This window comes from Rhinolophus hipposideros (assembly GCF_964194185.1).
Source record: "Rhinolophus hipposideros genome assembly, chromosome: 10".
NCBI classification, from domain to species: domain Eukaryota; kingdom Metazoa; phylum Chordata; class Mammalia; order Chiroptera; family Rhinolophidae; genus Rhinolophus; species Rhinolophus hipposideros.
In genome coordinates, this window is record NC_138056.1 from 50,661,154 (window position 1) to 50,677,749 (window position 16,596).

At 38.4% G+C, this 16,596-nt stretch overlaps 1 protein-coding gene across 2 annotated transcripts in view; it reads right to left on the reverse strand.

Annotated features, from left to right (window-relative positions):
* RSF1 (remodeling and spacing factor 1) overlaps positions 1 to 16,506 on the reverse strand; it is a 112,871-nt gene extending 96,365 nt beyond the window's left edge. For both annotated transcript variants that reach the window (XM_081063773.1, XM_081063772.1), the window contains exon 1: positions 16,034 to 16,506. In XM_081063773.1, coding sequence (XP_080919899.1) covers positions 16,034 to 16,220 — 187 coding nt within the window. In that variant the 5' untranslated portion in view covers positions 16,221 to 16,506. The remainder of the gene's footprint in view (positions 1 to 16,033) is intronic.
* Positions 16,507 to 16,596: the final 90 nt, after the last annotated feature.

Genomic DNA, 16,596 nt, shown 5'->3' on the forward strand with positions numbered 1-16,596 from the left:
GGAAACATTTTGTAAAAACGGATAAGCTTATTCTAAAATTCATGTAAAGATGCAAAGGTCAGGCCAGCCTGGTGGCTCAGGTGGTTGGAGCACTGTGCTCCTAATGCAGAGGTCGCTGGCTTGATTCCCACATGGGCCAGTGAGCTGCGCCCTCTACAGCTAAGATTGTGAACAACAGCTCTCCCTGGAGAGGTTGCAACCAGAGGTTGCTCAGACTGAGAAACATCGGCTTGAACTGGAGTGGGGGTTGAGGGTGGCAGAAGAAAGGGGGGGAAAATGCAAAGGTCCTAAAATAGCTAAAACACCTTTGAAAAACAAGAATAAAGTTGGAGGACTTAAATTATCTGACTTCAAGATATTATTACAAAACTTGAGTTGAGTCAAGGCAGAGCAACATTGGTCTCAAGATGTCACTCGACATATATTCAATTAACTCTTGAAAAAAAGTTTATTGAAATAAAATTTACATAACATAAAATCCATCATTTTAAGCATTTTAAAGTATACAATTCAGTGAGTTTTAGTATATTCCCAATATTGTGCAACATCACCACTATCTAATTACAGAATATTCCCATCATCCCAGAAATAAGCCTTGTCCCTTCCAATTCCCCCAATTCAATCCTGGCCAACCACTCATCTATTTTCTGTCTCTACGGATTTGCCTAATTTGGAAATTCAATATAAATGAAATCATATTCAATGAAACCAAAAGTTGGTTGTTTGAAAAGATGAACAAAATTGACAAATCTTTAGCTTGACTGATGAAGAAAAATAAAGAAAAGACTCAAATTACTAAAGTCAGGGATGTAAGCAGGAATATTACTAATGACCTTACAGAAATAAAATGATAGTTAGGCGAATACTATGAACAATGCCAACATATTAGATAACCTAGATGAAATGGTCAAATTCCTACAAACTACCAAAACTTACTCAAGAAATAAAAAATCTGAATACTCAGAGGGTATTCAAGAAAAAGATTGAGTCAGTCATCAAAAAAACGTCCCACAAAGAAAAGCCCAGGAACAGATGGCTTCACTGGTGAATTCTACCAAAAATTTATAGAAGAATTAACACCAATCCTCAAACTCCTCCAAAACAGAAAAGGACGGAACACTTCCCAACTCATTCTATGAGTCCAGTATCACCCTGATACCAAAAACAGACATAGACATCACAAGAAAACTGTAGATGAGTATCCTTTATGAATGGACACAAAACTCTTGAACAAAATACAAGCAAACTGAATCCAGCCACATACTGAGGAGATAACATACCATATCCCAGAAATACAAGGGTTCAGGATAGGGGCTAGTCATTCCAGAAAAACCAATCCTGTGATTAGACAGTTGGGGCTTTGAGACACATGATATCAGCCCCACCTTCTTGGGGGAGAAAGGGACTGGAGATTAAGTTCAACCACATGACCAAAACTCCAATAAAAACTCTGCTCCACTGAAGCTCAGTGCAGCTTCCTGACTGGTAAACACACTGCTGTGCCGGGAAGGTGATGCCCCCTGAGTCCACAGGAAGAGGGCATGGAAGCTCCACACTGAAACCCTCCCAGATTTTGTCCTATCTGGCTCTTCATCTGGCTAGTCCTAAACTGCATCGTTTAAAATAAAACCATCATTTTAAGTGCTGTACTTTTCTGAGTTCTAAGTCATTCCAGCCAATTATCACACCTGAAGTGGGTCATGGGAACTTGCAGCTGGCATTTGAAATGGGGGCCGTCTTGCTGGTGATGGTGCCCTCACACCTGTGGAAGCTGACACTAGCTCCAAGTGGCTGGAGTCAGAATCGAATGGCATTGCAGTTAGTGCCAGAACCAAATCCAACCAAGGATTTCTGTGCAATTTGACATGCTGATTTGAAAATTAAGATAAGACTATAAAGGGCAGAAAATAACCAATGGCTTTTCAAACAAAAGGTAGGATAAATTGCCTTATCAGATAGGACTTACTTTAAAGCTACAGTAAGTAAAACCTGGTGATGGTGACACCGATGTCACAAACAGAGCCTAGAATTAAATGCACACATACATGCACATTGGTATATGAGAAGCGGTATTACAAATTAGTGAGGGGGGAACCTCACACATTACACACAATTAAATTCCAGGAAGTTTAAAACTACAATTTGAAAAACACAACTTTTAGAAAAAATACATGAGTATTTTCTGACCTCAGGTCATCAAGAGAAGGGTTTCTTAAACAAGATATAAAAAGCGTAACCGCTAAAAAAAAAATTGACAATTATACTACACTGAAATGCTAAAGTTTGGATCAACAACAGATACTATAAAAATAGTAAAAAAAGATAAGCAGTATTGAAATGTTTACATTACATTTTAATAAAACTGACAAAGGACTGACATCCAAAATAAAGAATTGCTACAAATCAATAAAAACAGACAAACACACAAAAAAAGAAAAATGGGGAAGGCTGTTTATAAAAAGGCAATTCACAGAAGGAAAAAGTGAATGGCTGAAAAACATGAAAAAATGTTCTACCTTACCCTAGCAACAATAAGAACTAATTCACAACCACATTATCAAAAACTTAAAAGTCTGACAATACCAAGTTGATTACCTGGATAAATGGGAACCCTCATACACTGCTGGCAGTGTAAAATTGATAAAGCCAAGGGCAAATCTGACTATACCAAAACTAAACAAAGACTTACATATCCTTTAGCCCAGCAATTCCATCTCTAGGCCAAGCCGCTATTAATTCATTACAGCATAACTCTTAATAGTACAAAAACAAACCTAGATATTCAATTTTTTTTAAAGTACAGTATTTTCATGTAACAGGATACTATACAGCAGTTAAAGTAGATAAGTAAAATAGTATGCTCCAATAGGGATATATTTCATCAACAGTGTTAAGGGGAGAGAAAAGAAAGATGTAGAAGAATGAATACAGTATTCAAGTGTTTGCATATAAAGTTTTAAAGCATGTAAATCCATACCATGTATTGTTTATGGATACATGAATACTCTTAGTATAAAAGTGTTCGTGGGAATAATAAACTCCCAAATTCAGGACAGTGGTTGCCTGTGGGAATGGAGGAAAGAGAATCAGAACAGGAGTAATACACAGAGGGCTTTAAATAAATCTGTAATTTTAATGTCTTAAAAGGTAAAAGCAAAAGCAAGGATATTGAAAGAAAAAGGCACATCCTAGAAAATTTCAGAACTCCAGGAATTTTTAAAAATCATAAAAATCTTTCAGGAAGGAAAAGAAACTCACAAAGGAACAAGAATCAGATTGACAGATTTCTCATTAGCCACAGTGAGTGCTATAAGATAAAAGAGCAATATCGTCAAAATTCGGGGCAGGAGGTGTTATTTGAACACTGGAATACTGCATTCAATCTAAACAGGCACTCAAAACAAGGAAAAAATATTTTTTGACATGCAAAAACTCAAAGTTCACCACTTAGAAATCCTGTTCGAGAAAGAATGACCTACAGCAAAAGAATCTAAGAGGAAACATGTGGGAATCAAAACAGTGGTTAGCAAATAAACTATTAAAACATTAGTTTGATTTAAATAATTGTTGAGAAACATAAAAATAAATAAATGACAATACGGAACTAAAATCCCAGTATTTACAAACAAGGCAGGTTGGATGTGAGACTGAGAAGCAGGGTCAGGAAGGGAGGGAGCATGTTAAGATTCTATTGCTTGTGAGTATTGTAGTTAGTTATGAAAGTAACTAACTGCTCTAATATCAACCACAGAGAAGATGCAGAAAATCGCCCAATATTAATTTCACTGTAGTTTACATCATTGATAATTCTAGCTTAAAAAATAATATTTTGTTTTTCAAGGTGATGGAGCTATCCTTCACTAATTAAATGACCTGAGACCAGACTTTAATTGTAACTCAAGTAACATTACAGGGTGGAATTACCACATGGGGTCTAACAACATGTACAAGAGTTGGAGAAACAGTCACTATTCTAAGATGAAATTCAACTCAACTCATGCTAGAGAATCTTTCAAGATTAATCAAGAATTACTCAATTATCAACCCACACAAATGATACATTTACTTATGTACTTCCCATGTATGTAATAGACAGTCCACACAATATATTTTACAGACCTGTTTCTCAATTTAGAATGGCATTTCAATTTATTCGAAGTTCCATCTCTTACTTTTACTTTTTTATTAAGAGTTCCATCTCTTACTTTTTTAAGGATGTCCAACAACTATCAGATCTTTACCCAGCAGAACATAATCTCAAATCACAACAAATTTTTTTTTGCAAATGAAAATGACAGAATATCTGTTAAAGCTTTACCTATAAGAGAATACAACTGAACACCAGTGCCAAGATAATTTAATAAAGTGAATTTTAATTATCTTAAATATATAAATAATGCACTCTGAAAACTGTCCTTAATAAAATATGTTAAATATGTATTTAACATATGTATAGCATACACACGTATAGCAACTTAAATAATTCACAAAAACCAAAGGAGCTGCAAAATAAGATATACTCGTATTGCCATAATCTATTTGCAGTAAGCTTTTAGTAAGCTATAAAATTTACACAGCTAGTTCTTCAAATAGTGCTTGTATGTTTATTAGAATTATGAATTTTTAAAAATAGGATATCACACTCTTTGCCCATAAATGGGCCTTTTGGGCCGTTTCTGTCCACAATAAACGGATTAACTACCCACTCTGTAAGCCAGAAACCTGGAAATCATACTAAAGTCTTCTTATTCAAAGACCCTTCTCATCAATTCATTCACTAAATGCTTGTCAATTCTACCTACAAAATCTTTCTCAGATCTAGTCTTTCTTTTCACTCTCACAGCCACTGCCCCAATTCATACCTTACCTACCCTCAACCTGTCCAATGCTTTTCCAACAACTCAAAAAATTTTCATTTCAGAAATAAGAATTTCAGATCACCCCTGGTGGAGATGATATAAAACAACTCAGAGAAACTGGACTGGGAATTCTTGTTTTAATTTTGAAAGGTAAACAGCAGAGAATAATGATTTTTCCCTGAAATGTCTTGGGAAAGATAAAAGAAAAACATTTTAAAACTATATTCTGAGGATTCCTATAAAAAGTAATAAGCTTAGAAAACACAGGTTAACACATATGCTTTGACATGCAGTTAAGACATGGTAAAACCACATAATCCAAGAAAGGAATTGAGAGATTACACAAATATTTTCATGTTAGCCTTCTATTATAATACCCATGATGGAGATGACCTGGGAGGAAACACCTGAGGGAGAGAGGGAAGGAGGAAGAAAGAGAAACGAGTGGAGGGAGGAGAATTCAATAGTATATTATCTTTATAAGCAACAGCCAAAAGGAAAAGGAGAGTTACATCCTGACAAATCTATAGCAAGAATGAAAAGAAGTAAAAAAATATATCAAAAATCCATTATTAGTAATTTGAAATATGTGACATTTATTCATTTAACTAACATTTGAGCATCTATGATAGATTAACCACTATGTTACAAAGTAAAATTACGTGTAAGGCAAAATGAATTCTTTATGGAACTTGCCTAAAGTTAGGCTGCAGTGTCCTGTACACACCATATTGTTTCACACTTTTATGCCTTTTCCCATGCTGGTCCCTAAATGGAATGCTTTTCCATCTCCTATTCAAACGTTCAAATTTCCATAATAACTGTAGTGATACTACGATATCACTCAGCCAGTTAGGTACTTGCTCTTTTATATTCCCAAAGCACCTCCTTTACTACAGCATTTATACCTCTATATAATTGTGTGCATAACTAGATTCATGTAAACACAATACAAATATATGCTGTCTACAAGAGACACATTTTAGAATCAAAGACACAAGGCAGTTAAAAGGATAGAAAAAGACATACCATAAAAAGCAGTAACCAAGAGACAGCGGGAGTAGCTATACTAATACCAAGACAAAACAGACTTGAAGATAAAATTGGAAGTACCTGGGTAAATAGGTGACAGCAGACATTTCTGGAACATATCACAATCACTGAGGCCAGGGCCCCAATCTCCAAAGATGGTGATTTTATGGAGTCCCAGGCACTGGTCTTTTTCAAAGGGATTCCCTAAAGTGATTCTAAGGTGTAGCCAGAAATAGTTAATTAAAAAACCTGACTATAAGAAAGGTTGAAAACCACTGAGCTAGAAGGGAAAAAAATTCTTTAATTAGGGCAAATGGAAGTCGTAACAGTAGGGGAATGAACTCAGGAGGCTTTTGATGACACTGCACAAAAGTTGACAACTACAGGAAGAGAAGTCTTCCTTCAAAAAGATTCAAGACAATGATTTCCAAGTCTGAGGAAGACTAGGGTTGTCCTCAGCAATGATTAACAGGGGAAGATTCCCGCTCACAGCATTCAACCGGACCTATGAAACTGTATTTCTTTTCATATATTTCAGTATTCCGCTAAAATAATATACCTTTTATAATAATGCTCATACCAATACAATTAGAACTCTCAAAAGTAAAAAAGCATAACCGAGGAGAGAAGCCTGCTCTAATCGGACTCAGAAGCCTAAGCATTGCTCAGAGCATTGCTCAGGGTTCAAAGACCATGGTGCTGAGGGTGACATAATCGTAAGACGAACACAGCTGAGGGGACAGGACAATGGTTAAGCAATAGGCTCCTGAAGCCATAGTTACCCAGTTTTAAATTCCCACAGCATTATACACTATCTTTGTACAGTCAAAATGTCCTCCAACTCTTTAATGCTGTGTGACTTCAGGCAAGTTACTTTACCTCTCTCTAAGACTCAGTTTCTTTATAAAGTGAAAATAGTAACAGGAATAGAGTAGTTGTGACAATTAAATAATCTTACTAGAAGACTTTAGCGTAGAGCCTGGCTCAACAGTAGCTCTAATAACTACAAAATTATTACTAAAGGCATTTAACCTATGAAATTATGGTACAGCATGTGTACTCCAAGGCCCCTCAGTTTTGCATTTTTGTTACTCATTTTTGTTTCTCTCAAAGATGGGAATGGAGAAGATACTTAAGGTTGAAAAAGGGAGGCCCAAAATATGGGAAAATAGGAAAGAAAAAGGATGAGCCATAGTTATCATGGTGAATCAAACCAGGTAAGCGTAGAAGAGAAATAGGCTATAAAATGAAAAGGCCATGAAGATACAGAGACAAGGACAAACCAGTTGATCACAGTCAAATTTTACAAGACAAACATATCTCTAAAATGAGAAATGTTATGGAATGTCTGGATTCAGATGCTGGCCTCAAGTCAGCACTACTAGAGATAATTCCTTCATGGTTCTAATAAAGTCAAGCTTGACAAGACTTTAATGGCAATTAAATTAGGCTCCATTATTATTATTTTTAAAATTTATTAAGGACCCCAAAGAGCTTTATATATCATTATTTTTTTAAGGAGGGCACAGCTCACAGTGGCCCATGTGGGGATCGAACCGGCAACTTTGTTGCTATGAGGACCATGCTCTAACCAACCGAGCTAAGCTAACCTGCCGCCCTCCATTATATTTCTGATTAGACAAAGTTCTTTCAAGTGTTACAGTCTTGCTATGGCCCAAACTCCAAACACCAAAAGCAACTTACAATTTGGAATAACTATTTTTCTTTCCCTAAAAGGCTTTTAACACTTAAACTTTGAAAAAATGGCAATTATATTTATTTGCAGAGCCAAGTGAGAGGATGCTTCAAACAGAAGTATCAAAGAAATTCCCTGAGATATCCAGCATTCCAAGCGCCAAAGCTTGGTAACCAACATTCTGCATTTTCCCTATAAAACAATGACTGAAGCTCAAGGTACACAACATGGAAGTCAGCTACTCTCTACTATGTTCTCCCCAGTCCTTTCACCCTATAACCTAAGTACCTGTTTTAAACTCTATCTTCAATTTATAGAATTTAAAAGGAGGTGCCAAAAAAAATTTAACTGGAGGTGCCAAAAAAACTGTATACAAGTGGACACTATGGTCAGCGTTGCTCAAGCAGTAGTTCACTGTGATCAGAAGTGTCTGGACACTGATGGTAACCACTTACTTTGAGCACCTCTTGTAACTGCAGAAGTCAAACGTTGACTTGTGTTCCTCTTTTGTTATTGGTATGTATTATTACAATTTTAATACAGTTTTCCTTTCTTAAAATGTGTATACGGTTTTTGGGGTTTTTTTTGGCACCCTCTGTATATCGTTTCCCATCTGAGCACATGGCCTCACCATTCACCAACCTTATTTTCATCAAGGCCTGGGGACTCTACCTCCAAATCAGATCTTAAATCAGTCCACTTGGATGAGACTTTGAGGCCAGTACAATAGCAGAATTACAACAATTCTTACCCTTACTGTCAATTACTCTCTCACTTGGCCCCCATCCCAGCCTTGCCTTATGACAATTAAGCAGTCGTAAGAAGCTAGCGCTATCCTTGAGTGAAAGAAATTAGTTCAATGCTATGTCATCACCCTGTCAACAGAAAAGCTTTTAGATACACCTAACCTATAAAAGGAGTAACAGTGAAAGAGTTGTGTGTAATATTAGATAAATATTGAGGAAACTACTGCTCTGTTATTTTCATTCACAGGACAGTCTAGGCACTTAATTTATATATTCTGGTTCCAAAAGTGTTCTCAAACACAAAGATAATCATCTGATAAATATCTTTCTTCACTAGAATAAGAATCAGTAAATTTCTTTCTGTCAAGGGCCAGATAGCAAATACTTTAGGTTTTACAGGATATATGTTCTTTGTCACTATCACTCAACTCTGCCACTTTACTGTGAAAGCAATCATAGACAATATGTAAACAAATTAATGAAACTGCGCCAATCAAACTTTATTTACAAAAAAAAAATCAATGGGCCAGATTTGGCCCACAGGCTGTAGTTTGCCCACCCCTGCATTAGATTATCACAGATGAGGCTTTAACTTCCAATTATGTGCATTCATTTTAAATACAGTATTACATCTAATTAAATGGGACATAAAATCTATTAACTCAAGTGCTAGCATCAACCAACATGTCAATTACTTCCAACCATCAAAGGAAAAGTGTCATTCTCATACGTTGGGGAAATGATTAAAAGTTTACTTTGTAAGATTTAATTCTAAAAAGAAATTTTAGAAGTTTTCCTATAATAAATTGCGAGAAAACTATTCATCACATAAACATTTATCTCTGACCTCAAGGAGCTTACAACCTCATAGGAAAGACTAAGTACAAAAAGTGTTATGAGTACTATGATATAAAAATCTGCGGTGGCTGGTTAGCTCAGTTGGTTAGGGCACGGTGATAGTAGCACCAAGGTTGCTGGTTCGATTCCCGCATAGGCCAGTGAGCCGCACCCTCCACAACTAGATTGAAGGACAATGACTTGGAGCTGACGGGCCCTGGAGAAACACACTGTTCCCCAATAAAATTTTTTTTAAAAGGTCTAGGATTAGGTACTGATCTAGGTGACCTGGTGGATGAAGGTAAGTGATAGTTATTGTAAGAGGTAATTCAGGATTTAAAGCAAGTAAAAGCAGCAACTCAATTTTTCTTTTATAAAGCCTCTTAGAAGACTATTTTTATTTTTTCTGAGTTAAAATTGACATATAACATTACATCATTTTCAAGTGTACAACATGATTCAGTATTTGTATATATTGCAAAATGATCACAGTAAGTCAACAGCCATCACTACATAGTTATAAATTTTCTTGTGATTAGAACTTTTAAGATGCATGCTCTTAGCAACTTCCAAATATACAATACAGTATTATTAACTATAGTCACCATACTGTACATTACATTCTCATGACATTTATTTTATAACTGAAAGTGTACCTTTTAACCACCTTCTCCCATTTCAATCCTGGTAGAAGACTACTTTTAAACATTATTATTATTATTATTATTATTATGTTGGTGATTACCAAAAAAATACATAATTAGTATAGAAAATGAAATGTGAAAAAATGTAAGAAAAACCAAAGAAAAAAATAAATACCTATAATCCTACCACCCAGAAAATGATTAAGATAAATTTATACAAATACATTTAGGCATACAGATCGAATAAATACAAAGCTAAACAAATTATAAAACAAAGTTCACTAAAACATATACCATTACAAAGTAAAGATTTTACTTGCTCATACATTAACTTTTGTTTTAATCTTATTGCTTCATTGTCAACCTTTGCTGCTAAACTGAACTCCACAATAAGGGCAAGGGTTTTATCTATTAATACCTTGCTCATTAATGTATCCGCAGAGTATAAACATGCCTGGCACATAGTAGGTAATCAATTAACATTTGTTGAAAGAACAATTTTTTTAAGTGAAGCCCAAGATTACTCTCTCAAGCAATATTTGATACTATAAAAATTCTAACATAAACATAAATACGTTCTTTGAATACATCATTCAGATTAAAATGTACTTTTGAGTCTGAATTGCTCTTACTTCCCCACATTGCACGAGACTGTACATCTCACCATAACACTGCCATAGAGATCATTTTAGTTCATTAATTTACAGACTAGAATTCACAGACTACTTCACTTGATAAAATCCCAGAGGAAAAAAAAAGCAGTCTTTGAATGGTGACAGTAACTCAAGCTCTCAACTTATTAGTTGGGTGCAAAAGTAATTGCAGGTTTTGCAATTATTTTTAACCTTTTAAACCGCAATTAATTTTGCACCAACCTAATAGCTACTTCTTACTATTAATAGATTAGAAAATCCTTAAAAGAAGCACCCACGTTTAATGTTTTTTGTGAAAAACAAAATAATCTCCACAATGTTTACTGTACTTGGCACATAGCTGATACTCAACATATATATTAAATGAAGCAGCTAATAAATGCTTACTTTTCCTACTAGATGAGAATTTAATATAGATAAACTTCAAGGCAAACTTCTTAATAATTAAAAAGCAAGTAGTCGGTTTACATTAATAGGCCCACTTTAGCCAGAAAAAAAATCCTTCCGTCATTGTTATCTCCAATCCTGGGATAATGCCAGCAACCTCCCTCTAAACCTCCGTAACTTTTGCTTACCTCAACTCTGATATACCAAAAAGGATGGAGAAGAAATGCATTTCTCTCTTTCTCTCTAACAAATGTCAAAAAAATATTTCTTTTATCAAATGTGTTAGAGCCAAAGCTAGTCACTTTCCACCAAACCAGTCTGTTTCCAGCAAAGCTACCTATCATCAATCGTCTACCACTGTAGACCCATGCAACTCCCAGTACATGCATCTGGTAACATCTTTCGCTTAACGCAACAGATGGTGGCTCCAGGTATGGCAAAGTCACCTTTCTACTTTATCGAAAGCATCTAAAAACTACTGTCACACAATTCAATTAGCAGCAATAAGAGAGAACATACTAAGTTACAGCCACAACTCCAGTTAAATATAAAAGGTATATATATACATGACACTTAAGAGCCAAACCTCTAATCATCAATAAATGTAAAAAACAAATCAAACCTAAAACTGCTCTAAAAAAAAAAAATAAAACCTTAAAAAAAATAATCAAACCAAAAAAACTAATGATTCAACTTCTTTAGTACTATACAAATAACTCAGTCAACCATCGTGTAAACTATGGGAATTATAACACATTCTCCATATGTACTTTAACAGACTGTAATTAGATAGTATATGTAATGTCTCAACCAATACCATACAAAGACTATCTTTAAAGAATGAAAAAGTATATTTTCCTCTTGAAAAAAATGTCCTCTGCAGGAGAGGAAAAGATGCTTGGGAGCTCCGAAGTTGGTAATCATAAAGTTAATGTCCACTTTTATTTGTATCAATACTTCCTAATCATCTACCTCCAATCAAGAGGAAAGTAGGGAAGTACAGACAAAGCACAGGATTGGGAGGGCTTAAGTAGATTGTGAGAGAAGGTGGATAAAAGAGTACCTTCAGATGGACAGCCTTTTCCTAGTCTAACTAGTACCAACAAGAAATCTAAACTTTTTTGGCTGATAATTTCAGCATGTAGGTGGACTTTTCAAGTAACAGGTTGAGTAACACCAATGGTTAGCTAGCTGTATACACTTGAAATCAATCTCTGCACCTTGGTTTTCTTCCCTGCAAAATAAAGGCAAATAGATGCAAAAGTCCTTTCTACCCCTAAAACGCAATGATAGTCTTTAGAGCACAGGTTCCCAAGCTTTCTTAAGGTTCATAGTACCCTCGTTATTTCAGTAATGTTTCCATAGCAGCTCTAGCTAGACCAAGAAATAATAGCAGTTCCACCTATTAAGTTAGTAGCCATTTGAAAAACTAATCTACCTCAGCTGAAAAAAATACTCATTCTTAAATAACCATAATTACTACTTATAGAACGTATATTACAGTTGGGTACTGCACAACTTCTCAAACCTTGGAATCAGACTGGACACTATCCTTATTTCCCATTCCATAATGATTTTCATGCAGTATTTGCAATTTATGACAGCAATACCCTCAAACTCAGAGATATGGCATCGAAAGGTATGTAGCACAATCTAATTTTTAAACCATGAACTCTCTCAAGCTCGTCAACAGATATCAAGTACTACTCTACATCCCTAGAAAATTTAACAACCAGACAGCACCTCTATGAGTTGGTTGGTAATACCCTGGAGTGCCTTGGTGAAGTTTGGGAAACATGGCCCCATGGCAGTGTTTTATATAATTTTATGGCTTGGACGCAGACAGCCCTAGGTTGGAAATCAGATTCTACCAATATAACTATATAATCTTGGGCACTGAGCAGCTGAATCGATCTCTTGAACCTTAGCTTCTATGGCTACCAAATAGGAACAACAGTAGCAACTTCAGAGTATAGTCCTAAGGCATGAGATAGTTGCACAGAGTAAATGCTCAATAAATGACAGCCATTATTAATTATATCACTAAAACCAAACAAGTAGTTTATAAAACTAAATTTAATAATTGACTCTGTGGGGATGAAGGGAGCATTCTAAGCTGAAGCCCCAATGTCAAATGAAAACGTATATAAACAAATTATTAGGGGAAAGATCATAAAGTGCTTGAACAAGGGCAATACAGAGAACTATAGTCTCCTCCAAAGGATATCATAATGTTGATGTACCTATCACAACACATGGCTAGGTAAAAATTTTAAAGTGGCAATTCAGAAGAATATAGGTATGTTAAAAAAACACCTTTAAAAAAAAAACACCTTTTAAGGGATAATCACACTAGGAAAAAACAAGTTTTATAACCTAGGACTTTTTAAACAGCATTAAGAACTACTTTTTAAAAATACTTAAAATTTATATAGAGCAAAACTCATTTGATTATAACAAAGACTTTTCACCAAGAGCATTAATAGCTCAGTATTATACCTGTGCTCAAACACCTTTCTCACAATGTGCTAAAAATTTATCATTTTAATTTGAAATACACTCATGTGTCTTCTATCTCACAAACATCTGTAATAAAATTTGTCATACAAGAATATCTGTAAGTGCTCAGTTTATGAAAGGATTCTTGAAACATTTCGTTTGATTCTCAGCTATTATCCAATTTACTAAAGAAATGGAGGTCCATAGAAATGAAGTAATTTGCACTACAACCTACATATTACACAGTTGAACACTAAAACCCGTGTCTCTTAGCTCTTTCTAGTACACCACAACTCCTTCCCAAAAGACTCAGTTCAAATCTTGTTAGTTGAACCAGAATTGTTTTATCAACTATTTCAAACAGGTTAACCATCATCAAAGGCCTGAAAACCTTTGCCCTGCAAAGTAACAGCATTTCACCTGTAGAGACTTCATTTGCCAAGTATGTTGAACAGTAATGTTAACTGTGTAATATCAGTTAACAATTATTCTTAGATCACCTTATGACAAGATCTATTATTATAGTTGCAACTATACCAATGGTAATGCAGTGGCTGAGCCCCCTGGTATAATCTATCAGGCCATATTATTTCCCATTTTTTACTTAGCTGGTGATCCACTGTTCAACTCTAGATAGAAAGGTAACATGAAGTATTAAACTGACGCTGATATTTTTTTCTTCTGTTACTAACATAAACCAAATGCAGTGGCCAAAATACTTAAAAGGCATGGAGGGGCAAGCAATCTTGTATATCAACCAAAATACAATGCCATCACAGAAAGTCTATGTCTGCCTTACAAGTTGGTCCAAGTAAATTTCAAAAACAATTTACCAGCAATTCCTTTCCCCAAATTCCCACATTTCCAATAGATTATCATCATTTCCTATGGTATCATAAAAGCAACTAAGGCATTCTACTTCATAATGAATATTTCCTTAAAAATTGAATGTAAATACTATTTGATAATGAAATTACTATATTGGGGAGCTTAACTTTTAGGGAAGTTCTGCAGGAAGTCTTTATATATTGTAACTAATCCTCCTCCTCTTTTATATTATGTATAAGAAATGTAGCCTTTTACATGCCAGAGTTTAAGGGGAGAGCAGATCTAGGCAGATAAGAAGAGATACAGGCCTGTACCATAACTGCTGTATTAATTTGAGTCTCTGGAAACCATAACGTAATTTTCTCTATAGGTAATAATTTTGAAGAACTTCACACTTGGTCCCTTCCTAGCAATGTAAATATACTGTTAACAGAAACTTCATTTCCCTGGAGAATGGAAGAGCGACGCTGCTTTCTTGAAAAAGAAAACAGCTGACTTGTACAATACCCAGTCCACTTTGGCCACCTAATACGGAGAAGAGGAAAAAAAGACCTATTTGGAAAACGTTTCTTCTCCAGCCAAAGGCTGTTCCCAGATAAAGGCAATGCTCCGAGTACAACAAAAAACCCTTCTCTGAGGGAAGCAATGTGCCAGAAAAGGAATGGCATGGATCAGAAATACATAGGGGGTGGGTGAGTGAGCGTATGCGCTCAGTGTGAGAGCTGGAGGCAGCAGGCGCAGCGCTGAGATGCTCCAACGAAAGAACCACCAGCAGCAGCAGAAGCAGCAGCAGCAGCAGCAGCAGGAGGAAGTTTCAATGGGGCCGGGCAGAGCATGCGCCCTGCACCCGCGCGGTGGCCTTCTGTGGAAGGAGCACCACTTGCGAACACCAATAATAGACCAGCGGCACCAGAGAGAGAAACATGAGCAACAAGCACCTCTTCAACTGTTTCCCCCTCCGTCTGAGCCCCTCCTCCAGCCTACAGACTAACCACCCCACCCCACCCTGCAAATGGAAGGGCGCTTGCTTCTTCCCCTAAGCCTTGCTGCCAAGATGAAGGGGGAAGGGACTGGAAAAGTGGGGAGATGCTTTTCTATTATTGGGGGGGAGAGAGGGAAACTAGGGGGGAAGGAGAAATTAACCCTCTACCCTCCAAAGTGGAGAAGCCGAACCGACTTCGCCCCCCAAAGCGAGAATGGAGGAGGACCCCCTCCCTCGGGGGAGGAGCAAACCTCCCCACTCCGAGGAAGGAGTTTGGGGGGTTAAACCGGCCCTCGAGTGGAAGCGAAGAGGGACGAGAGCCTACTCTCTCGGGGGACTTCCCACAAGAGGGAGGGAGAGCTGAAGTGTCCGCTGGCCCCCGCCCACCCAGGTGGAGGAAGAGAAAGGGGCGCCCCTAGAAGATGAGCCCAGCCTTCCCCGAGACGGTGGGGAGGCTGGTGGGAGGAGGGGAGGGAGTAGGAGAGAAGAGGAGGAGAAAAGCGCAGAGCTGGCCGGAACCTGCGCTCCCCTTCCCCCGCCGCAGAGAGGGAGAGGGGTGGGGGCCCGGCCTCCGCCGCGAGGTAGCAGTCCCACGGGCAGCCGGGCAGCACAATGACCCCTCCCCGCCCCCAGCCCACACCTAGCCCGCGACGCCCCCCACCTCCTCCCGGCGCCCTGCCCAGTGGCCCTAGGGGGCCTCCGCCCCGCCTCCCCGCTGCCCAAGACCCGGGGGCAGCGCCGACACGACGGACCCCGCGGAGCTGCCCCGAAGGGGGAGGATAGAGCCGCGGAGACCCGCGGCGTCTGTAGAGAGGAGAGAAGAAGGGTGCCAGGGCCGCTTCCCGCCGGGCGTTCGGGCCCCTCGCTTACCTTCTCCGTGGCCGACGTCCGGCGGCGGCGCCTGCAGCACCCGCTCCAGCTCGGGGAACGGCAACTCAGGCAGATCGAGCAGCGGCCCGTAGCGCTCCAAGAAGGAGCACACTACGGCAAAGTTGGGGCACGAACCCGGGCAGCCCGGAGGAGCCATCGCCGCCGCCGCTGCCGCCGCCGTCGCCATTTTGAACTGGAGGATGGAGGAGGAGGTGATGGGGGTGTGGGGGGAGCTGGGGCGCCGAGGAATGGCAGGGCAGCCTTACAGACGACAGGAGGCGCTAGCGAGTCGACTCCCTTGCGGATCCAGCGTCTCAGGCACGGCGCCGCGATCCCACAATACAGCGGCGGCGGGGAGCAGTCGAGAACCGAGTTAGACGGAGGAAAGAGAGGCGCTCAGTGCCTTTCACTTTCCGCCCGGTTCCCTCCCTCTACTTCGTCCCTCCCACTTCGGGTTCGCAGCAGCCTCGTGTGACAGGGGGAATGAAAACAAGGGAAGCGGGGAAGGGAGGCGGGCTGGAAGCTGTAGAGGCGGGACTTTTTAGGAGCGGAGACCAATAGAC